This window comes from Mastigoproctus giganteus, chromosome 9 (genome assembly GCF_048544385.1).
Source record: "Mastigoproctus giganteus isolate SK-2022 chromosome 9, ASM4854438v1, whole genome shotgun sequence".
NCBI classification, from domain to species: Eukaryota; Metazoa; Arthropoda; class Arachnida; order Uropygi; family Thelyphonidae; genus Mastigoproctus; species Mastigoproctus giganteus.
The window spans coordinates 203,818,702-203,845,126 of NC_143583.1; the positions used below are offsets into that span (position 1 = coordinate 203,818,702).

At 36.8% G+C, this 26,425-nt stretch overlaps 1 protein-coding gene across 1 annotated transcript in view; it reads right to left on the minus strand.

Moving 5' to 3' along the window:
- Pop1 (POP1 ribonuclease P/MRP subunit) overlaps positions 1-26,425 on the minus strand; it is a 126,368-nt gene that overhangs the window by 25,969 nt on the left and 73,974 nt on the right. The window contains exon 8 of the mRNA XM_090380896.1: positions 2,587-2,739. Within this exon, the coding sequence (XP_090237022.1) occupies positions 2,587-2,739 (153 nt within the window). The remainder of the gene's footprint in view (positions 1-2,586; positions 2,740-26,425) is intronic.

Here is a 26,425-nt window from a genome sequence, read left to right on the forward strand (position 1 = left end):
TTGATGATCTTTGCACTTTAATATCAGCAGTTCTGTACAGTATTAGTGTTCAAAAAAACCTGGCATCCCCTACCTTGCCATAATTATGAATACTTTATTTCTTAACAGTCTTTGTATAGTTTTTCATTAGAGGCAGTGAAGAAAAAAAACAGAGGCTGCTCACAGACATTTCTTTTATATAGCCTTCTCTATACTGTCTCTTGAAAGTATCAACCTTTAGAGAGGCTAATGCTTTCAAGGGCTGCTTTTCTGTAAGCTTCTTATTCCCACTATTAGGACCAGAGAGCAATCATGTAACCCTTGACCAACCTTTGAATTGCTTTCAATCTTGCAAAGATCAAAAGCAATGAAATCTTGAAACTTTATACCCTTCATACCCTAATATTTATAACTTTGAAACTACCATTCTTGAGATATTTAAAGCTCTGGCCATATTATCTTGCAAATGTCCTACCATCATCCTTCCAACAGTGATCTATCATTCCAAATCTTCTAAATCTCTACTTCTGAAGACATTTAGACATGCCAGTTAAGGTTTTCTTTAGAAAAAGAAAACCTTAACTGGCATGTTCTGGATCATAAAATTACATTCTGACATTGCATTTGAATTTATCACATCAAATTACCACAGGATGAGATTTCACAAAAAAAAAAAAAAAAAAAAATGTGATACAGTTATGTTTAAAAAATAACTGTGACTTAACTTTGGGATACTGGTGTATAATATAGTGTTTGGGACACTGCAATATAAGACACAAATGATCTTATAGCAGCTGCCAACTACAGAAGACCATGGGAAATCTTTCCAGATGTATGCAGACATCTGATGGCCTTTTCGGTAAAGCCTTATTCCTGCCCATTTCTTTTAGAAATAAATAATTACCTTTTTTGATAGCAAAGTTTGAATAGCATAAAGCTTAATGAGCAGTACTCACCTTAGATAAATCTGTTATGTTACATGAAGTTAGGATGGAAAAATAATTTGAGGCTTAAGGTAGTTTAAAATAATTTAAAATGATTTAAAATAAGTTAAGATTGTGAACACGGAATTAAAATATGCTCAAGGAAGTAGAAGTGCACAACTTTGTCCCTGGTTGTCATTGAAGAATTAATTAAAACTTTAAAATATGAGACCGGTGAAGCCAGAAGTCACGAACGACCGACTTTCGTATTAACATCATCAGTTGGCAATACTAAAAGGAAAGGAATCACATGTTTTTAAAGACTTCTGTGTTCCCCTGATGCACTTTGTGACATGTGGGAATCTTAGGTGCGTGAGATTCCAGACCGAGGAGAGGTTGGTGGATAGTTTTGTATTTACGACGTTAAGTTTGGTATTATGGTGGCACCATTCTATAATAAGAGCTTCGTATTGAAAGATTTTGTAACTGGATTTTAATTTTACAATTGTGATGGCCGAATCAACTAGGGGGTTATGAGAATGTACGCATTGTGCGAGTTCAGTACTGGATTGACCAGTCCTGAAGCTACTATAATATGAGCATATTACCATTATAATAGCTTCAGGACTGGTCAATCCAGTACTGAACTCGCACAACGTGTACATTCTCATAACCATAACCCCCTAGTTGATTCGGCCATCACAATTGTAAAATTAAAATCCAGTTACAAAATCTTTCAATGCAAAGCTCTTATTATAGACTGGTGCCACCATAATACCAAACTTAACGTCGTAAATACAAAACTACCCACCAATCACTCCTCGATCTGGAATCTCACGCACCTAAGATTCCCACATGTCACAAAGTGCATCAGGGGAACATAGAAGTCTTTAAAAACATGTGATTCCTTTCCTTTTAGTATTGCCAACTGATGACGTTAATACGAAAGTCGGTCGTTCATGACTTTTGGCTTCACCGGTCTCATATTTTAAAGTTTTAATTAATTCTTCAATGACAACCAGGGACGAAGTTGTGCACTTCTCCTTCCTTGAGCATATTTTAATTCCGTGTTCACAATCTTAACTTATTTTAAATCATTTTAAATTATTTTAAACTACCTTACCTTAAGCCTCAAATTAAATAAATAAATAAATTTTCTGTTTATACTCCGGCATGACAACCAAGTCAGCAGAGTTTACAATAAATCGTCAATACAAATATTTATCATATTTAGTAGTCACGGGCTTGAACCCCAGTCCACTCAAACTCAAGGAATGCGTGCTATGCACTCTCGCTCCTGACCACTGGCCTACGTCAGGCCTTATTCTTCCATCCTAACTTCACAGCAGATTTATCTAAGGTGAGTACCGCTCATTAAGCTTTATGCTATTCAAAATTTATGCTATTTCAACTTTGAGTCAATTTCAAACAGTACATTAAGACTCTATAATTTATCTAAGTGTCTTTTTTGATAGCTTATGATGATACAAACAACTGAACTAACCAGAATCTACTATATGATTAATTCTAAATTTCATACTTCTGACATATAACAAAATATATTACAGTACTGATGATGCTCTTATATATAAAATCAAGTTACATGCTTCATGACACATCTAAATTTTAGAGTTCAAAAATATATAACACTTTAAACAAAAAAAGTATGTTTTGAGAAGTCCACCTGGTACTAGAAACTGTGATCTCATCTTATTAAGAATGTTCTCAGCCACCTTAGTTGAAGTCACTTCATCTCTTATTTTTAGATCCCATAATGCTGAAGAAGAGAGATCAGGTGGAATGTCCTGAATTAAATGTGAAGTTGCTTGCCACACTGCTGCAGTAAATAAATAAATAATACATTTAACATACTCAAGTTATTCTGTAAATGAGCATGATGTCAATGCACAGAAAGGTACTAAAAACCTAAATGAAAGCAGTATAAGGTGGTATTCAATTGATATGTTAAACTAAATGGATGTTTTACAAATTTAACTGAGAGACAAATATTTTTATTGGATATTTCAGACATTTCTGAAAGAATACATAGTTTGAAAGATATTTAAAAATGCAACACTGAAAACTATTTGAATCAATTTGACAGCAAATTAATATTGCAGCTAATGAAGAAACAGAATTTTCCTGCTTTAGCCATAAGGTCAATTCAAGTTAACATATATGATACCTATCCTTTGGAAGATTATATTTTCTAAAATAGCCAAATATGGCTTCCTCAGTAACACAATAATCAATATTCCTTTTGATTCAGACCCTACTATTTCAAAACTGTTTTTCAGGAAAGGAGAAAGAATTTATTTAGGAACTCTTTATTGCAATAACAATAACATTTTGCTTATATTTCATTATGGCACTTTATAGCTGTGGGACTAGGGAGAGGATAAATAAGCAAAATAAAAAATAATTAATTTAAAAGAGCAAATTCCAGTACATCAATCATGATAAATTAACAAAATTATATATTATTAATTTTCACATTGTATATTTCATTGAGAAAAAGTTTTTTTGAAATAGTGGACAAGACAGCATCCTCAATAGTTTTTTGGGGATAAGGTAAAGTGTATTTACTTTATATTCTTTTATTCCACGTCAATAAACATGACATATACATACGTGTGTGTTATACTTTTCAGTACACTAATAAGTTCCATAACTGAACTCTTACTTATGACTTAAATATTAATTTATTAAAAACTTTTTGAATACTTTCTGAATATTATTTACTGTACTGTTTATATTCAGTTAAATATACTATTTACAATTACACAAAGAAATATTTGCCTATGATGCTAGAGTTTGTTTCCACAAATCATTGATAAACAGCTGTTAATTCAGACAAGTATATCTTCTGAAATACCTGCTTGATTTAAGTTATAAACCCAGCTATGCAATAAAAACTATAGGTTGAAATAAAGTTTAGATCACAAATAAATGCAAAAACCACAAAAATTCAACAAAATCACCAGACATATTAGACATATAGCAAACAGAAACAGAGTTTTCAGTTGAGTTTGAATCTGGATGTGTTTAGCGAGGATCTGTAAATTTATCCAGGATGGCAACAGCACCACAGGCAGCATATATTGTATATCATACTCTTTACTGAAAGGGAACTTTGAGAGGTTAAATAAGTTTCCTGTAGACAAAATCTAGCTGGAGAATAGCAATTAAGTCCCGAATATCATCAACTGTATATTATTTCAAAGAAAGCCTCTGTAATTCTAATGTTCAGTAAATGGCATTATTTGTATTTTACTGATAAAAATGTATCCTAAAAGACTGAAGAATAACCTAATCACAGTCCTAGAGAGACTGATCAGTCATCAGTCTCTTTATGATCAGTTTTCATTCTCTTAGGACTGTAATTTCCAAGTTTATTAAGGTACCCACCATGTTTTTCGTGGGGGGAGCCAATGATTCAAGCACTGGATAGGATTCTATATATATTCTGCTCCTTTAGCTCTGGAAATGATTCTTGCTCCACCTAGGTTTTCAGTCACACCACATGGAGGCAGGTGCAATGCCATCTGTGATCAAGCAAGTAAAAGGATATGCAGTACTGCAAACAAGTTTGTGGCAACACACTACAAGTGCGTTGCCACCCACAGTGCAATGCAATCAAACAAAAGCCTTACAAAATTTCAGTAGATCTAAGTATGAAGATGCATTAAAAATCACTTGACACTTAGCAGAAAACAGACCACAACTACTGTGGTCTGTTTCTTCTAAGGACTAGCATGATTAAGGATTCATCATATTGTACAAAGGTACAATATGATGGATCCTTAGTACAGACGCCAAATCATAGACAACATTACTTTATGGAATAAAGCTCACTGGATAAAAGAATGACCAGTCACATTCGGTTTTTGTAAGGATACATGAAAATTAAAATTATCTGAAAGAGAATTTCATTTCATAAATTTAAGCATGATAATTTCATTATCATGCATGAATTTATTTGTTGAAAATTAATAAGTTACATAGGATGTACACTGATGAGCCAAAACATTATGACCACCTACCTAATATGATGTTGGTCCTCCACGTGCAGCCAAAACAGCTCGTACCCGGTGAGGCACGGATGCTGCAAGATTTCTAAATGTGTCTTGTGGTATCTGTTACCAACACATAACCGGCAGATCCTTTAACTCTTGTAAGGTCCATGGTTGAGATGCCACAGATCGGAGTTGCTGTTCCAACACAAACTACAGATGCTCGATGGGATTGATGTCTGGAGAATTTGGAGGCAAAGGCAATACCTGGAAGTCTTCCTCATGTTCCGCAAACCTGTCTCGAACAATCTGGGCGGCATGGCGTATTATCCTGCTGAAAGACGGCACTGCCAGAGGGGGAAGGCTGTTGCCATGAAAGGGTGTACCTGGTCAGCAATGATGTTTAGGTAGGTGTTAGGCGTCAGAGCGCCCGGCACATGGATGACTGGACCCAGGGTATCCCAGCAGAACATCACCCAAAGCATAACACCGTCACCACCAGTTTGTTTTCAACCCACGGTGTATCCAGGCAGCATCACATCCCCAGGCAAATGACACACATGTACCCGGCCGTCCACATGGTGCAACAGGAAACATGGTTCATCGAACCAGATGACCTTCTTCCAATCACTCAAGGTCCAGTTTTGATGCTCACATGCCCATTGTAGGCACTGTCGTCAATGAACCATGGTTAGCATGGGCACTCGCAGCGGCCTGTGACTACACAGTCCCATTTTAGCAGGGTTCAATGTACTGTGTGTTGTGACATTACTCCTGTCCCTAGCATTCTAATTACCAACGAGTTGTACCACAGTCGCTCTTCTGTTGCCACGTACCATCCGGGTGAGCCTTCACTCACCGTAAGCATCGATGAGCTGTGGTCATCCAACACCTTGCCAGCAGTTCGTGGGTTTTCCCTCCTTGGACCATTTTCGGTAGGTACTAACCATGGCTGACTGTGAGCATCCCACCAGCTGTGCTGTTTCGGATATGCTCTGACCCAGTCGTCTGGCCATTACAATTTGGCCTTCGTCAAACTTGTTTAAGTCCGCTCAGGTAAACAACACACATGTACCTGGCTGTCCACATGGTGCAACAGGAAACGTGGTTCATCGGACCAGACGACCTTCTTCCAATCACTCAAGGTACAGCCTTTTCCCATCTGAAGAACAAGAGTAACACTGATTAATAGAGCTCGGTATCAGGTGTTTTTTATACAGTGTCCTGACCCATGCCATAGTTCGCCTGCAGTTTCTCCGATTTGCATAATGACTCGCTGGTTAATGTTTTGGCTCATCGGTGTAATTGATTAATTTTCTTATCTAATTTACTAATTCTTAAATAAATTCACACCTCATAATCTACAGTGTGGTGTTCTTTTCTATGCCATTTCTTGGTAACTGATGACTGAATGGTGGGGTTATTGTCACTAATCATAATAAATAAGAATAAGTACAGTGAGGAAAAGGGATCCAGGATCAACATAAGCTAAAAACATATTCCTGATCACCCATCTTTCCTTTCTGTTCTTATTCCTAATCATGCAGATTCACTGTACCTTCCCATCAATAGGCACTACAATGTATCATCTTATTAATTACCAAGAAACCTTAGGGGTTTGTGAAAACTAACAGACTTCTAATAAAGATAATATTTGATCAGCTGATTGTATAGCCAAGTCATCTTTACGATTCCCAGCCAGAACATGCCTTTGTACAGAAGTTGGAATTATTTCTACTGCAATTAAAATATTTCTGCCAGAAATATTTTAATTGCAGTATTAATACTGCAAAAAAAAAAAAAAAAAAAAAAATGTATATATATATATATATATATCAGTGAGTATGTCATTTAGGGTGTGGAGAAGCGATTTGTAGAAGAAAAAAAATTAATTCAAATTTCCGTCATGAGGAGAAAAAAACGGCACTGCACATATGTAAAAGTTGTCATTTACTTTTACATATGTGCAGAGCCGTTTTTTTTTACTTTTACATATGTGCAGTGCCGTTTTGCAGCGTAAGAAACGCTGCTTACGCAAATGACATCCTGTTAGATAAAAGCAGAAAGACCAATACCACCATCAATAACCATTATGGCTTTTTAAAAAAGGAACGTGCTCTTTCAGTAAAACTGTTCTACCAGAATAATAGTAACACTAATGCACCACTATGTGAATATCGGAAACTTAAAGGTTTGCATAAAGGACCTTTGACGTCAGTGGGTGAAAACTAATAAAGAAATTTGAAGCGACCATGGAGTTAGGTATAATTCCTGGCAGGGGACGACCACGTATTGGAACGGAGGCAGTTGCAATGGCCTCCAGGTCAGAATGCGAAACACTACCAGTCAGTAGTGCCAGAGGTGTGTCAAGAGACTTAATTTCCTTGGTCTACTGTACGTAAAGTGCTTCAAATAATTTTATGTTGGTTTCTGCACAAGATTCACGTAGTGCAAGAACTAGTCTTATGATCAGCAACAACGAATAGACTTTGCTCTACGATTTCTGGCTCGTACGGAAACTTGATTATACATGGGCTCAAATGATCTTGTGGCCTGATGAGGCACATTTCACTCTTCACGGGTCTGTAAATGCACAAAACTGTAGAATATGGGGAACTAATTGTTCCCCATATTAACTAGTGAACTAAAAGACCACTACAAAGTCCATACTGTAACGTATGGACTTTGTAGTGGTCTTTCTCGTCCATCTGCTGTGCATGAAAGACCACTACAAAGTCCATATGTTACAGTATGGTGTAGACTCACAGCAGTTTATAATTGGACCATTTTTCTTTGAAGAGTCTACACCTTGTGCACACCCCATAAGGTGTATGGTAACTAGTGCATGGCACTGCACTCTTCTAAGGTGCCTCCGTAGCCAGATGGGCAGGAGCAGCAGTGCGTAGCACACGCTTCTTGATTAAACCAGGATTCGAGCCCGTGACCCACCAAATACGGAGGATGCGGAAAGGTCAGGGAATGACCAACGCATATCCCCGGAGCAATATGGCCTTAGTTGCTAATGCTCCTAAAAACCAAATAACAACAACAACAGCACTCTTCTAAGAGATCACATTATTCCCACTCTGCACGAAAGGCAATGCTTGGAGACTGCAATGTTTATGCAAGATGGTGCCTCTCCTCACATTGGTTGACATGTGAAGGAACTGCTGTGTTCAACATTCGGAAATGATCACATCATTTCTAGAGACTTTCCACAGTTCTGGCCAGCCTGATTAACCAGATCTCAATCCGTGTGATTTCTGGCTATGGGGATACCTGAAAGACAGAATTTACCGCAGCAGCATACAGATGCTTGTCGATTTGAAAGCAAGCATTAAACAGTATGGAGCCAACATCCCCAATGAGATGCTACGCGAAACTGTGTCGCACACAGTCCTCCATTTTCAAAATGTCATCTCAAGTGAAGGAAAGCACATAGAACAATATCTGTAGATTTCTAAGTTCTGATATTAAAATCTAATCCTAAGTTAAGTGTGCCATCTCGTGTTTACAGTGCCAATTTGTCCCCCGGTGGCAGAAATTTGAACAAATTTTTTTTCTTCTACAAATCACTTCTCCATACCCTAAATGACATACCCACTGATTTTCACAGCACTATTTCCTGAATAGGGAAACTTATTTTATAACCACCCAGTATATACAGAAATGTATTTTATGAATACAGTTACATTTACAATGCACAGTTCAGTATATCTGATGACTGATGGTAAAATCAGCAAATTATAGTGTTCAGCAAAGTGCTATTTGTTTTTTAATAATACATTGCATATTGTTGTTTATTTAGTAGTTATCAAATCCTACCTCTGTTAATGGTCTCTCTGAAGTAATATTTAGGCTAACAAATATACTCAAGTAAATTTATGATAAAAGCCTCATGCTATGAGAGCTATAAAGCAATTGTGCACATAAGGAACAGCACAATTATGTTTTATATGCTCACTGCTATATACACAATAAGGCTATTTCTTTATATACAGTACTAACAAATATAACAATTACTAAGTTCAACTGTCCATTATTTTTGTGTAAAATTATGCTGTTAAAAACACGTTGTTAAAATATATAATAACTGAAGATAAAAATTTTTTGCTGAATAATCTAAAAGACTGTTAAGGAACTTTCAACTTTATAAAGAATACAAATCGCATTGTTCTCAAAGTTGACAAGCATTTTATTGGCTGATCTAGGACAGATTGCAAACATTTTACTCTAAAAAACTGTTACAGGTCGACCATCACTAATCCGGTTCCACCGCTAATTCGGACATAATTTCTGCGAAAGTAATTTCAAATTTCCCCGGTCGGCACACTGACCTGCTGCTACTGTTTTGGTGGCGTTGGTTGTAGCATCAGCGTCGGCACGAACTCGTAAACACTGGCAAGCTATTCCTACTTGTTTTTGTGCATTTATTATTATAACCTGCTCACATTTAGCCCCAGCCATGGTTCCAATACATAAAGAAAGTGCTTCTCGTGGTGTAAAGCGAACACCGTACATTGTCCATAACAGATAAAGTTGAACTTCTGAAAAAACTCGACAGCAGTGTGTCTGTGAGAAGTTTAACTCTACTTAATAGTAAATGCCAGCAATTTCTCCCAGTTCCTCTTATTTTAGTAATTTTCTTTTAGCCATTCCTTTTTAGATTTTTTTTTTTACAACACACTTGTACAAACTTGCGGAAAAATACAACACAATATGGATGGATAATACAGTGTGCTAACAAACTTGTTTTCCTAAACAATACTGATAAACTTATTGCGACGTTTGAGAGTTTATTTTATCACAATTAGTTTTATTGCAGCACTCGCCGCACGTGCAATAAACTAATCATAAATGCCCTTCATATGTATGCAGTAATAGCATCACACGTATATGGCCGACACAGCTTCTCAAGAAATAAAATCTACTGGACCACGTTGGCCACATATATACGACACAAAAAAAAAAAAAAAAGGACTTTTTTTGATATTTTAAACGAAAAAACGACAACACTGACATTACAATATTTATTTTAGAATTACTAATCAAATTATTTGCTAAATATTTTTTGGCTCCTGGGGAATTTTTTTCTTAAACTAGCTTGGCAGTCAACGTGTTAAAGGTAGAATGAGGCGGTTAGCTGTTGGGTAAACTGTATGTGCTAATATAACCACCTGTGATCAGGCAAACTCACTAATCCGTCAACCGGATTAGTGAGGGTCAACCTGTAATAACAGAAAAGCTTTCTTAAAATCACAAACTTAACAATCAAACATTAAAATTTTTTGCACAATAGTACCTGCTTTTAATGATTAGACCCTTATATTTTCCATAAAACATTGGTTACAGGATTTGTGTCATCAAAAATGAGCACTAGTGTGTGTATGTGTGAGGAGAAACTAGAAAGAGTGGAAAATATACATTATTTCCCAATTTGAACGTTTATTGAAGTGTTAAAAAAATTAGCAATGCCATTAATTTTCTAAAACTCATACGAAATCTGTGTGCTTTTTTTTTCTTAAATTGTGATGTTTGACAATTAAATATTTAACTAAAAAACATTTCCTGTTTTTAGAGAGTATATATACCTTCACACAGGCTCATCACAACTTCAAAACATGAAGATAAAAATTAGGAACCACAATGTAAGTGGCTTTTGGCAAACATTTTCAGCTAGCTAATATTTCGAGTAGAACAATACTTGTAATATTAAATAATAAATAGGGATGGCATGACACATAAATACGACAATTAATCAGGTAGATTGAGGGAGTAAGGGAAAATCCTAAATGGATGAAACTACACTGATGGCCTAACATTAAAAAGAGATGAGTTAGTAAAGTTCTATTTATACCTAGTAATAGCTAAACACGAGTGTGATCAAAATGTTTGGGGAGTGACCTAATATTTGACACTGCGTGCTTCTGCAACTTCCGGATGCATGCCACAGGCTTCTTTAGGAATTGATGATGGTTTTGGTGTTATGTTCTGAATAATTTCCTTAGTTACTAAAAATCTGTCTTTTTCAAGTGGGCTTTAAGCATGGGGAAAAAAATCATGGGGACCTAAATTCAGTGAATATGGTGAAGGGAACAGTAGCAATGGAGTGCTTAGAAAGAAATTCTTGAATGGAAAGCCCCAAATGTGAAGGGGGGGAACTACTTTGATTAAGTAGTAATTTCCCAAAGCCCACTTTTCTGGCCGTTTTCTCCAAAGCTGTACACAATCACTGTAGAATGTATTGTAGTATTCCTGGACCACTATTCCATGACAGACAAATTAATAATGAACAACACCCTGTAAGTAAAAAAAATATATATATATGATAAGCATGATCTTCACATTTGATTGTGATTGAGTTGCTTTTTTGGGCCTTAGAGAAGACAGAGCCTCCCATTGAAAGGACTGAGCCTTTGTTTCTGGGCATAGCCACATACCCAATTCATTACCAGTAATGATGGAAAAAACTGTGGGTGAGCAACAGCAACCCATTGACAAAGATCCTGACATGCAAGACCTTGCCACTCTTGATCATCATTATGAGGATATAATACTTGACTGAAATACATTGCATTTCTAAATCATGTATTAAGAATCGAATGAAATATCTCATAAGACATACTAACTTCACAGATAGTTAAACAGCAATCACTCCTGATCAGATCATAAACAGAAGTGATTGAATCATCGGTTTTTGAAATTGAAGGGTGGCCAGGGTGGCCAGAGTGGGGATCAACCTCGATAGACAAGAAGCCCTCTTTAAACTTTTTGAATTACCAAATTCTTCCATTGACTTACATCTTCTCCAAAAGCACTTTTCCCATCCTGGAAACAAATTTGTTGCAAATTCACTGCTAATAAAATCACTTCTTTAAAATGCAAGGAAACACATAAAACACCTTTTATGTGCATTAATTCAGATTGGCTGCAGATAACTAGTAATGTATGAATTACTATATCCAGATAAGTCACTGAAGATGTTACAACCCTCAACTTGCTAGGATGTCACAATTTCAAGGAAGGTACAAAGTCAGCATCCAAACTTTTTGATTGCACCTCAAATTTCAATATCTACCACTGAAAATCTGATTCAATCTTAATCATGATCTAAGCCTCAACATCAAAGAGAATGTGGACATGTGTATGCATGTTGCCAAGAGCTGTTTGTAATGTGTTGCTGCCAAAGCTGTCTATAGTAAGAGGCTCTAGTGCTCAATATTACAGTGGTAATGAATATATATTAGGTGTTACTGATATAAAAAACATTTCAACCCTGTTATTAGGAAATCAATCTCAATGCACTAGATGTTAATAGCTGTCTGAATTTCTCACTCTCAGTTTTTTCAATTGTACTTGTTACTTTCAGTGTTCACCTGAAGATATTAATGTGACAATGAAAGTTCTGGAAACAGTCTGTTTTCTCAAGGTATTTTGTTTAATTACATTCAGCTTTCTCAAAACTTTCTGATATGCAAAGCCTAATTCTGTCAACATTCCCTTTTTCTAGCCTTGTCATCATTTAAGTTTTCCATAGCGAAGCAACACAATTGCAATCATCATGATCTTCATGTTTAATCCGGTTCTTTGATTCTTTCTATAATGTGCACTATGTCACTCTCCTATTGCAAAGAACAACTAACTTCTTGTAAGGCTAATTACTGGTTGGAAACCAATGTATTTAATTGCTACAGAGGGCAGTTAAATACATTAGTTTCCAATACCCAATATTTTTATAGTTTGGAATTCAGGTGTAATAAAAGTAACCAACCCCATCATCCAAAAGCAAGAAATCAGACCATCACAAAGCGGTAATGGTCTGTTTTCTGTGAGAACCACATCAGTGTCATCAATGTGCAGCCTGTCATATTTAAGAAATTTTCCTTTAGTTAATTTTAATGAACTTAAAGTTCAACTTTTACTACCAGAACATGCAAAGTCACAATGTCAACAAGCTGCAAGTTCTTTATGACATTCTTTCTAAATACTTTTCAATGTAGTTTGTTTGTTTGTCAGAAACTTGGTTTAAAGAAATACAAGTAAGATCTCTCCATGACAGAATTCAATAATTAGAAATTCTGCTCTAATGCAAAGTTGTACAAGAGATGCAGTGGTTGTGGCATGAGGTTATTTTATAAGATATGCTTCAATCTGAGGAAGATTTTTTTCTGATGGTCTATTCCTGTGAGAACCACATCGGTGTCATCAATGTGCAGCCTATTATATTTAAGAAAATTTCCTTTAGTTCATTTTAATAAACTAAAGTTCAACTTTTACTATCTGAACATGCAAAGCTTCGTCAACAAGTTGCAAGTTCTTCATGACATTCTTTCTAAATACTTTTCAATGTAGTTTGTTTGTTTGTCAGAAACTTGGCTTAATGAAGTACAAGTAAAACCTCTCCATGACAGAATTCGATAATTAGAAATTCTACTCTAACACAAAGTTGTGTAAGAATGCAAAGTTGTGAAAGAGAGGCAGTGGCTGTGGCATGAAGTTATTTTACAAGATATGCTTCAATTTGAGGAATTATATTCTTTCCTGTCATCTGCATTTTGAAGCTTTAATTGCAGTTTTAACTTGGAATATTTCTTTGCAGTTTGCCTTGTTTATATTCTGGCATGACCATCAGGTCAGAGGAGTTTACAATAAACCATAAATACTAATCATTAATCATATTTAGCAGTTATGCAGGCTTGAACCACAGTCCACTCAAAGAGCATGTCCCTCGAGACTTTGTGGTCTTCATCGTTGGAGAATTCAACCTTCCACTGCTAACTGTGAACAATTCATCATCATCAGCCATTTTCAATCCACTGCAGGATAAAGGCCTCTCCAGCAACTTTCCAGTTCCTTCTGTTTTGAGCACTGGTCATCCATTTACTACCCACAAACTCATGAATTTCATCTATCCATCTCCGCCTTTGTCTTCCAGGTTTTCTTCTAGCTCCTCTTGGGTACCATTCTGTTATTTTCTTAGTCCATCTGTCATCATGTCTTCGAGCTATGTGTCCTGCCCAAGACAGTTTTAGTTCTTTAGTTTTGATAAGAATGTCCTTTACTTGAGTTTGCTGCCTAATCCATGTGTTTCTCTTCTTATCTAACAGTCTGATTATCAATATAATTCATTCCATTCTTCGCTGTGTAGTTCTCAGCTTCTCTTCCATTCTTTTGGTGAGTGCCCAAGTTTCACTTCCATAAATCATGGTGGGGAGTATACATTGGTTCATTACTTTACGTTTCAGACAAACTGGGATATTGCTCTTCAGTATGTGACTATATTTCCTGAATGCTATCCATCCAAAATTTATTATTCTCTTGACTTCCAGCCATTTATCATTATTACAGCTAATAACTTGTCCTAGATAAGTATATGACTCCACCTTTTCAATTACTGCTCCTTCAATCATTATTTCTCTTTCTGTGGCATACTTGTTCATCATTACTTTTGTTTTAGCCATATTCATCTTTAGTCCAAAATCCTTACTAAATGTGCATAACCGATTAAGATTTTCCTCTAATTCTTTGTGATCGTGGCTTATGACCACAATGTCATCTGCAAATCGTAAATGGTTTAGGTACTCTCCGTTCACATTGACTCCTTTCTGCGACCAGTCTAATCTTCTGAAAGCTTCCTCAAGGGCAGCAGTAAACAGCTTCGGAGATATTGTGTCTCCTTGTCGAACTCCTTTCTCAATTTTAAATTTGCTACTGTCTTTGTCTAGTCTAATAAAGGAGGTAGCACTCTCATATATTTTCTTCAAAATCATAATATGCGGGTATATATGCCTTGTCTTTCCAGTGCCCGAAACATTGCCTTATGCTGTATGGAGTCAAATGCCTTTTCATAATCCACAAATGCCAGGCATAATGGTGTTTTATATTCATTTGCTTTCTCCATTAGCTGTGATATTACGTGAAGGTGATCCATAGTTGAGAATCCTGTCCTAAAGCCAGCTTGCTCTTTCAGTTGATTCTCATCAAGTATTCTTTCTAATCTGTTAGTAATGACCCTTGTGAACAACTTGTAGATGTGGGATAACAAGTTAATTGGTCTATAATTTTCAATTTCTGATTTATCTCCTTTCTTATGCAGCAAAACTATGATTGCATTATTCCACTGCTTCGGCGTCACACCTTTTCTAATGCACTTTGTGAAGAGCCTTGCCAGTTTTTGTGTTATGTCTCTTCCTCCCAATTTTAACAACTCTACAGTAACTTCATCTTCCCCCGGGGCTTTCTGATTCTTCATTTTCTTCAATGCATGTTCTACCTCATCAGGAAGAATATCGGGTATGTCGTATGTGTTGCTACTTTGCAATCCATCTTCCCCACTGCTGGCATCATTCCCCTGCTCCTTGTATAATTCTCTATAGTAGTCTTCTGCTATTTGAATTATGCCTTCTCTGCTGTTTATAAGTACACCATCGCTATTCTTCAGTTTCAGTATCATTTGTCTTTCTGTATTACTGCTCATGGCTGCTGATTTAAATCCTTTGTTTTACCTTAATGCTTGTTCTACTTTTCTTGTGTTAAATGTTATGTCCTCTCTGAGTCTCTTTCTAATGGCTTTGCATAACTCAGTATACTCAATTTTCTCTCTGTCGGTGTTTTTCTTGCTCTTCATTTGTCGTCTTCGATTCATCATGACAAGTGTTTCTTGACTAATTTTTTCTTCTTTGGATTTCTTTTTCCCTATAGGTTTCTTGGGCTTTATCACTTTCAGAAAGTTGTAATATTCCTTGTCGATATCTTGGTCCTGAGCAGTCTGCAGAAGCTCAAACTTGTTCTTAAGTTCCAGTACATACTGCTTTTTCTCCTCTTCTGTTATCTCAAAGACCTTTGTATTATTTACTCGAGTCAGTTTTTTCCTTTCCTTTATCTATATCAAGTGTACATCTTACCATTCTGTGATCACTTCCAACATTTACCTTATTCAGGACGGTAAGATCATTCACAATATATCTTCTGTTAGTGAGGATGAAGTCGATTTCATTAGTTGTTAATCCATTTGGACTCTTCCATGTCCACTTTCTATTCACCCTTTTCTTGAAAAAAGTGTTCATTACTGACAGTCCTTGAGATTCTGCAAATTCCACAAGTCTTTCACCTCTTTCATATCTTTCACCAATTCCAAAATTTCCTATAGTTCCCCTTTCTGTGCTGTTTTGTCTTTTTCCAACCTTAGCATTGAAGTCCCCCATAATAATAGTGTAGTGGGTTTTCTGCTCATCTAGAGACTCTCAATTTCGGTGTACATTTCTTCAACCTCTTCATCATCACGGCTCGATGTTGGTACATAAATCATTATAACCTTTAGCTTGTACCTCTTAGAAATCTTGAGTATTAGTCTTGACACTCTTGGTGATGTACTTTTGAATTCCAAAATGTTGTTTTTAAAATCTTCATGGACCAGAAACCCAACTCCACCTTCACTCCTTTCACTGTTTCCATTGGTGTACAGCAGATTTCCACTTGATAAACTTATAAGTGATTCATTTCTTCTTCTTCTTGTTTCAGCCAAACCGATGATATTCCAATTCACATTTTCTAATTCCTTTTCCAGCTCTAATATCCTGTCTTCACCGATGAGTGATCGTACATTATAACAGGCCAAGTTCAGTTTCCGTGCATGGCAGCCTGGTCGTACCCAGAGATTCTTAGCACCCTCTGCTTCCACTCTGATCCTCTCGCTGCCGTAAGAGGGGGAGTGAAAGCTGCTGGGGACTGAGGGCCATTTGTTTTGTCGTGCTATCATATGATGGAGGGTTTGGTCTTTTCCTCTTCACGCTGACCAGGCGTCTTGAAGAGAACCACTCTACACGTTCGTTGCCACCTAAGTGACTTAACAGGGCTTACCATCGAGAAGGTGTGCATGAGTGGATTTTAGGGAGGCAGGCCAACCGGACTTCTCATAAATCTTCTGTATTAGAGAGATATCGGATCCATCAGTTCTTTATAATTATAAAGCACTAAAGTGTAAAGTGTATTTAGTGTCTAACGGCACCAAGGGTTTCCCCTATCTCTGCATTGCTTTCATTGTGGGTGTGACAGTTTCCTGGGAAGACCAGAGATTTAAAAATGTATGGATATTGTACATGTGTAGTGTTGTGTTCTGTTGTTCATCTGGCTGTTTAGCCACTGAATCCCTACTGAGGCCCAACGTTGCCCACACTTGGCCCTGTGGAGGCAGACCTGGTACACCAGTATTTTTAGATAAGTACTCTGGCACGTCCTGCCACCTAATTTCCTGAGATTTCAGTGGCTAGGACCTATATATATATATATATATATATATATATATATACAGAGGGTGTCTCAAAAATACACGGCATAACTTCAGGAATGAGTTCCTCATATGTAGACAATAAAAATATTTCATATCAACATAGTTCTGGAAATGCTTGGTTCCCGAGTTATTAACCAGAATGTCTTATCTCCCACAGGTGATTTCCTTCATCACAAGGTACTGACAGAATCTGGTGGTTTTCCATTCCAACCATGTACTCAAATCAGGAGCAAACGGATATGCATTTTATGTACAGTTTGGCGGATGGCAATGCTCTGGAAGCTTGTCGTTAGTACCACGAAAGGTTTCCAGAATGAAGATGTCCAGACAGGAAAACATTTGAGGGTATCCATCACTGCCTTTGTGAACATGGGACCTTTACACCTTTTGCTGCCGACAGAGGACGATCAAGATCTATGACTCCTGAAGTAGAGGAGGAGATTTTGGATGTTGTGCATGCCACTCCTGGAATCAGCATATGCAGAATAGCAATGCAACTGGCTGTTCAGCTTTCGACTATTTGGAGAGTGTTGCGAGAACACCAACTGTATCCTTATAATCTGCAACGGATACAAGCCTTGTCACCAGCAGATTACCCTGCGCGAGTAATGTTCTGACAGTGGTTCTTGCAGCAGTGTGGTACAACTCCTCACTTTCCTGCCTTAGTGATATTCACAGGTGAAGCACAGTTCACACGAGACGGAATCCAAAACTTTCACAATCAGCATGTATGGGCTGAGGAAAACCCACATGCAATTCTTCCATCACATCACCAACAGAGGTTCAGCCTCAACATCTGGGCGGGTGTTTTTGGTGATAAGTTATTTGGGCCCCATATATTTCCAAACAAACTCACAGGGCAGGCGTACAGAAACTTTCTGTAAAACAACATGCCTAATTTCTTGGACGACACGCCACTGATCATTCGTCAACAAGCACACTTCATGCATGATGGCGCTCCCATACATTTCAGCCACCTAGCTCGCAATTACCTGAATCGAAGGTTTCCTGGTCGGTGGATAGGTAGAGCTGGACCAACTGCCTGGCCTCCATGCTCACTGATTTAAACCCACTAGATTTCTTCTTGCGGTGCCATTTAAAGTCATTGGTGTATTCGACTCCGGTAACTGATGTGGAAATTCTGAAATCGAATTGTGGCAGGTTGTGAGACAATACAAAACATGCCAGGAATTTGGCATCGTCTTTGCAAGTCCATAAGACTTTGATGTGAGGCCCGTATTCAGGCAGAAGGTGGACATTTTGAACAATTACTATAAGGTGATGTGAACAGTTTAGGTGTCATAGACAGACCTTCAAAACTCAGAAACCAAGCATTTCATCAACCTGTGAAATACCACCACTTTGCTTATTGGAGGCTTGAAGTGGTGAAACCCATGTTTAGTCTCTAGAGCAAAGTTTCCGGCACCCCCCCCCCCCCCATTCTTCTTCTTCAACCCATGCACAGTACTAAGTACTATAGGTTTTGATACCTTTCGTGTTTGGGGTTTTCATAAAAAAAAAAAAAAATTTCCAGAACTATGTTGATATAAAATATTTTTATTGTCTTTTGAAGTTATGCCTTGTATTTTTGAGACACCCTGTATATACAGGTGACCCCCTCTTAACGCTGATAATTTGTTCCGGAAAAACAGAGAGCTAAGTGAATTCGTGCTAAGCAAGCGGCGCATTCCCATAAGGTAACATATGTATTTGTGAGTTGCAGTCGGTGCCATAGGATATTTCCTAATCAATAATAAACGGTAGTGAAAAGATGCACAAATGTCGGTCAAAATATTTAATATTCAAATATTTGTACAAATATTCTGCATTACATACGTATATAATTGCGTGGTAACTACTTACGTATCAAAATTAAACTTAAAATTCCAATTAAAATCATGAATTTAATTGATGAATTTAATCATGAAAAATGTGTCGATTTTGGGTTGGCCCTCTTCTAAATAAACTAAAAGGGTATTAATTTTAACTCCTCCGCAGCATTACCACCCAACAATAAAGTCACCCGATCCTTCGCCGCTTTGAAACTTGGCATGTTTTTTTTTCTTCTTTCAATATGAAACTTCTTTTAGACATTTGTTTCCACAAAAGTCCTGCTTCATCTATGTTATAAACTTGTTGAGACGTATAAGACACAATACCCCTCTTCAATAATTTTAACAAGTTCTTTTTTGAAAGTTTCGGTTCCTTGATCTGCACTTGCGGCTTCTCCCTAGATTTTAAATCTATTCAACCAGCCCTTACCAGTTTTAAATGGTTCCACATTTTTTTTTTTTAGGTGAGTTTTCTTCAGATCATTATATTGGCTAATCTCTTTCTCTCTCTCTCTCTCTCTCTTTTTTTTTTTTTTTTTTTTTTGTAATATTTAACTTAACTGAATTCTGCATTGGATATTATCTTCAATAAAATTAGTTAACATCTTTCCATTTCAATCCTAATAGTCAGCCTAGCCCTAGTTGCTTGCAGTGGAACAATTATAAAAAAATAAAGAATTAATTCTTTATTTTTTTATAATTGTTCTTACAGTTAAACTTGCAAGTTCTAAATTATGGCACACATCCACTTGTCGTTGACTGGAATCGATTCACTTCAAAACGTCTAATTTAATTTTCAAATTCAGTCTTTTTCTTACATTTATAGTCTTCGTACTGTGCCCAGACGTTGTTACTTTTTCATTCTTATTGGCCATTATTAATTCTTTGAAAATGTAACTGCGTTGGCTGCATTAATTATGATACAATGTTCGAGTAAACTGTCCGTTATGCACGATGTCTAATACTGTACTGAGTGATGACTAGACTTTGGATAAATGCATATAATGCCCGATCGATAGCTAAGACAGCATATATTAAGGAAGAAGAGAAATAAATGAGAACCAATAACCTTCAATTAATTGAAGGTTATTGGTTCTTATTTATTTCTCTTAAGCATATATTAAGGAAGAAAAGAAATAAATGAGAACCAATAACCTTCAATTAATTGAAGGTTATTGGTTCTCATTTATTTCTCTTCTTCCTTAATATATGCTTTTGCTGTCTTAGCTATCGGTCGGGCTAAAGTCATCCCAGAGGAATAAATGAGAACCAATAACCTTCAATTAATTGAAGGTTATTGGTTCTCATTTATTTCTCTTCTTCCTTAATATATGCTTTTGCTGTCTTAGCTATCAGTCGGGCTAAAGTCATCCAGCCTGTTAACAACAAAATTATTGTCTAACTTTAACTATACAGATCCATTTATCGCATGAATTACCTTTTGACTGTGTTAAACAGGCAGATGATATCAGAAACTGATAGCCGGGTTAATTGTAGGGGACATATTGAGAGGGTTAGCCCTTGATAATGTCCCTTTCAATGTGTCCTATTACCTATAATTGACTTGATATATATTATTATTATGTTGATTAATTGTTTTATTTTTACTTTTGCTTTGACTAATGATTATCCTTTACTAGGTTTTACCTTGTGGACCAGTTATGGCTATTATAGGGTTAAGTAACTACCAGCTTATCCAATATGAAATATATTTTACTTATTGTTCTTAAACTATACAAAAAATAAATATATATAAATATATAAACAGGGGGATAAACACTAGAATCTAGTTAGGCCGAAAAAGTTGCAAGTGTGTTGAGTTTGGCATTTTAAATTTTTCGTTGTGTGGGGCATTCACTTTTTGTGGCGATATAGGTAAAGTAGGGGGGAAAAGACAGAAATATGGGGTCAATAGGGCATGCCCATGCCCCACCAGAGGAAAAAGAGGGTGTGGTGGGGCGAGCAGACAGACCATCACCTCACCCCACCCCACCAGGGATGGGGAAAGAAAGTGGGCTGGGGGGAGCTCCGCCCAGTTCGCCATAGCTGCAATTTGCAATGCCTCAGCAAGTGCGGTCCGATGCTGACTCGTTGGTGGGACCTAGTCCTCTTCTAGGTGTGTGTGTTCATCCTGGGAGCGACCACATCCTGGCTGGTGCCACTCCCATTGGTTCCTAGGTCGATGCTGTTCAGTAATAGTATTGGTGCTCCATTTATTCTGCTGCATATTACGCCATTTGTCCTTAGTATTTTGCCATCATTTCCTCTGTGTTGATATTCATTATCAGTTTGCCTTTATTTATTATTTGTGGTTATCTATTCATTGTGGATGGCTATTTCTGTTTGTCGTCTGTTGAAGATGTCAAGTGCAAATTGGCTGAGGGCTCTGTATTCATTTTCTGAATCCAGTAGATGGTACTCTTGATTTTTCGGCAAAATTTAAAGCACTATGTGAACAACTGTTTTCCTCCAAAAATTCTCTTTAGTAAACAATCCACTGACCAGGTAAAATTAAAAATTGTATTTAATCTTTAGCAATGATACTGTGGATGAGAACTTCAACTATTATTGTTTCTTTAATTCAGATTGCAACCTACTCTAGCAACTTAAAATTGACAGTACAATCCAATACTAATTCTCCTTATGTAATATGCAAATTAATTTTCTCAGTAAAGGCAGAAGTGCCTTTAGATTTTATTTCAGATATTCCGGTGGGTAATTTTAGACATCTTATCTATTCAGGAGGCAACTTTCTGGCTGATAAAATGATTAGTATATAAAATCTTCAAATTTTGTTTTGAAATTAATGAAGAAATTACAAGGAAGAAGTATGTAGCCTATTACAAAATTTTGTGATAATATTATCTATGAAATACTTTGGATATTGTCTATTAAGAAAAGACTCTGTCAAATATTGAGTTCTATTTGTAAATGAGATTCTTTTGAACTGTATTTTGTTGTATTATAAACCTGGGTTTATGATACAACAAAATATTATAATATAATACAAACTGTTTTATATAAAGGGTTGGATAAAATAATGGAAACCCCTGTAATAAGAGTTAGAAGTGTCAAACAGTTTATATTCTATGCAGAATATATTGAAATAAATCTTGACACGCCTTAAGAGGAATGCTGGACCATTCTCCTTGAAGAAATGTTTCAAACACCTCAAGTGATGAAGGTGAAGGAAACTTGCTTCTTGCTCTCCTCTCTGCAGTGGCTCAAATAATGTTTAAGTCTGGTGATTGTGCAGACCTGGGAGATGCTTAGGATCTTAGCCTCAGTTTCATGCTCCTCAAACCAAGATTGGATATATTTGGCTATGTATGCTGGAGCATTATCATTTTCAAACATGGCATAATTTGTGGGAAACAACATTTGCACTGTGGGATGATGATCGTTGTTGTTGTTTGTTTGGGGATTTATTGGGCGCATCGGCAACTATGACCATAGTGCGCCAACATGCCAGTTCACGGCGATAATTAGACCCAAGTAATACCAAGACATTGCTGCCCAAACCATCGTTGATCCTCCTCCATGTTTGACAATTGTCACAAGACAGTCAGGTGATGTACTTCCTTTGGCATTCATCAAACAAACTCTCCCTGATGTGGGAAAAAGTGTGAATGATCAGTCATCTGAAAATATGACATTTTCAATCATCAACTGTCCAGTTTTTGTGCTTGTTACACCACTGCATCCTCTTTCTAACATTACCATCAGTAACAACTGGCTTGGCAATAGTGGCACAACCATAAATTTCAGCTTTATGAAGTTCTAGCTGAACTGTTTTGATGGAAATTGAATTGCTGAGACTCACATTAAGTTCTGCAGTTATTTTTGAGGCAGCAGTTCTGCATTTTCAGTGTTCTGGCAGTCACCTTCAGTCAGCTTTGATTTTCTGCCACAATTCGTCCTATCAGATTTTGTTTTTCAATACTTTGTGAATGCAGACATCACTTTCAATAGAGCTGCTCTGGATACATTAAACAGATCAGCAGTTTTAGTTACCGATGACCCTGCTAAATGTACATCAACAAATTTACTTCTTTGGAATTCAGACAAGTAAGTCATTTTCTTCATATATCATTTTATACCACATTTAAAATAACATCAGCTTTTACTGTCTTTCTTTCACAGTACTACCTGCAACAAACAAGCCACCAAAAAAATCATTATATGTTCAGAAATGCATCATACAGCCATTACAAAAACTACTACTTCCATACCAGATGTTGTATATATACATATGTTATATATAATTTGGATGATGCAGGGAAGAAAAAAAAGGCAAAAATTTATCTGCATGAGTATTTATCAAAAAATACGTTTTCAGGAAATTATATGCTCTATAAATATTTAAATAAAAAAAAATATATATACTATTATTTTTTTCAGGCTCTAATGTATATTTTAAATAGTTATGTAAAATGTTGGATTTTTGTAAACAGACTCAAGTGTTTATATTGCTGTCTAATAATGTCAGCTACATACTGAATAAAACGTTTAAGATCATTAGAGAATCTTCAGCCATGGTTAGGAAATTTGCCTTTAGCCAGCGGGTGGTTGGTTGGTGGAACAGACTTCCATCCCTTGTGGTGGAGGTTGATAGCCTAAATAAGTTTAAGGCTCAGCTGGACAGGTATTTTGAACGAACAGAGGGGTGAAGTGGAAGTGGGTTTTTTTTTTTTTTTTTGGCTGATGCTGCATAAGCTTGCTTTCTTGCATCAAATGCCTCTACAAATGCTAATGCTAATGCTAATTTCAGTGTGGGTTGGGGTGGGGGAAACAATGCTACTACACCCAATCTCACATGGGTAAACCAAAAATTTGTTTATATGTAATGCTTTTTTACTTTGAAATGCTTGGCCTGCATAATATTTTCAAACAAAAGATATTATCAGGGAAAAGTGAATATCTGAAATACAAGTATATTATCATGATTGAAAAGTTTACGCAATCAATGAATAGTTGAGTCAACTATTCTCTAACTGTATACACTCATGAGGTTTTGATGGGCCTGCATTATATTAATGCAGGGGTCTGGGTGCGAGGTTGGCCTGTGCAGACATTGCTCCTTAAAGCTCTTCAAACAGAGAAGTTTTTCCTGATTTATTTTCTGCTTTATTAGTTTAAATTGTCATATTAACTTATTTTCTAGAGTAGCTTTATATTCCTAGTTACGATACTTAGTTTAAAGTTTAACTTAGACAGAGATTTCGTAGATATTACTTAGTATCGGTAATGGTATCAAATCCACGTGTCACAAATTGAACGAGAGGTCTTTTAACCAAATTTAGTCGATTTATTAACCAATTGTTATATCAAATTATCTTCTATAAGTAGATTATAGACCTAGTCAGGATCCTTAGTTTAGTCTAAATTGAGATAGCGAGATTTCGAAGCTAATCAATACTTACGAGTCCGTAGAAATACCGTTCGTGAATTCCCGCCATTTTTACACGATAGCATAAGCTTAGTGTAGTATACTGCATAATATAATATTGTCAATTAATCAGTAAATCTATTAATCTTGATAAACTTTATTGTCAATTAAATTGTATTTTTAACTCTATAAATATATATAACGACTTAATCGTAACAAATAATTAATACATAACTATAGTGGTACACGTGATACGGAAGTTGTATAAAGGGAACACTAGATACCGAAAAAAAAAAAAAAAAATATATATATATATATATATATATATATAACATAACTGTTTTGGGATATAACTTAAGGATTTAATTTTTGTTTTAAATTTTATTGAATTAAATTGGAATCATGACTCTGACCAGAGCAGCAAAGCAAAAGGCTCAAGCTAATGGGAGTGCTGTGGTTCAGGGGAGAACTGAGGGGGGCAGTTGCCCTCTGAATCACAGTCTATTAAAATGCACTGTTTGCTTGATGTTTGCGGAGCAGTCGGGTACGGGACATGATACTGCCAAGGGGGATGTCTTTGTGTGTGCACGATGTAAGGAGTGCAAGGAAATCAGGCGACAACTCAGCGTTGTTATGGGCCTTTATGAGACCTTGAAGGACAGGGTGGATGCCCTCGAAGGAAATAAATTGAGGGGCCCATCAAGCTCTCAGCTGCCCACATCAACGCCAGAGCTTGCACTTGGTCATCAGGCAACACAGGGGCAGTCCCCTAGGCAGAATGCGCTGGTCCCACAGGAACTAGTAGTTGTTGGTGACTCTATTGTCAGGGAAACGGGGAACATACTTTGTAAAAAGGATAGGTGGAATAGGACCAGGGTATGTCTGCCAGGGGCAAAGGTTGATGACGTTGTAGAGTGGATATCATCTTTTAAGGGCACAAAGGGTGATATAGTTGTACACGTTGGCACTAATGATATTAAGAGTAGGAGACCGGCGGAATTACTTAGCAAGTACAGGTCACTGTTGAAAAAAAGCCGTGAATTAGGGTTGAACTTGAAAGTGTCTGCAATTCTGCCCAGACACGATAGGAGGGAGTATATGATGAGAGCCTTGTCGATCAATTCGGCCCTGGAGGGATTGTGCAAGGCTCAAGGGGTAGAATTTTTTTCAGCCTGGACTGTACTTGTTAACAGGAGAGATTGCTTCTACAGGGATGGGATACACTTAAATAGAAAGGGTGCAAGAATTTTTGCTGATGCTGTCGAGGCAGTGTTAGGTGGGTCGGAAAACTGCTAGTTGGGGGGGGATATAAGGACTAATAGATTAACAGTAGCCACTGGCAGAGGTGGAAGTGATTCTTGCACTGCTTCTATTCAAATGAGCAGAAGTCTGAAAAACAAGATGCAGGATATTTCAGAGACTGCTGGTAGTCATTGCGTTACAAGTAAACACATGGGTTGTGTTAGGGTAGCTAAGAATAGAAACAGGTGCATGTATACCTGCGTGTACACCAATGCTAGGAGTTTGGTAAATAAATTTGATGAATTTGAGGTATTGCTCAAAACATCAAAGGCAGATATTGTTGGGATATCAGAGACGTGGTGTCACACAGATATAAGTAATGCGGAACTGGAATTTGGGGAATACAATGTATATAGAAAGGATAGACAGGACAGGAGGGGAGGAGGGGTTATGCTATTAATTAAGAAACACATAAAGTCAAAGGAAGTGAAGCCAGTTGACATCGATGGACAGGGCAGTGTCGAGTCAGTTTGGTGTGACATAAGCATAGGGAAATCAAAATTGAGAGTAGGAGTGTGCTATAGGCCTAATGACTCTGATGAGTATAATAATATATTGTACAGGGAAATAGAGTGGGCCAGTAAATCAGAGAGTCTTATAATGGGGGATTTTAATTTCCCAGATATTGACTGGAATTTGTGGGTTGGTCACTCGCACACTAGCAAGGCTTTTGTGGATTTATTGGATGATTGTTTTCT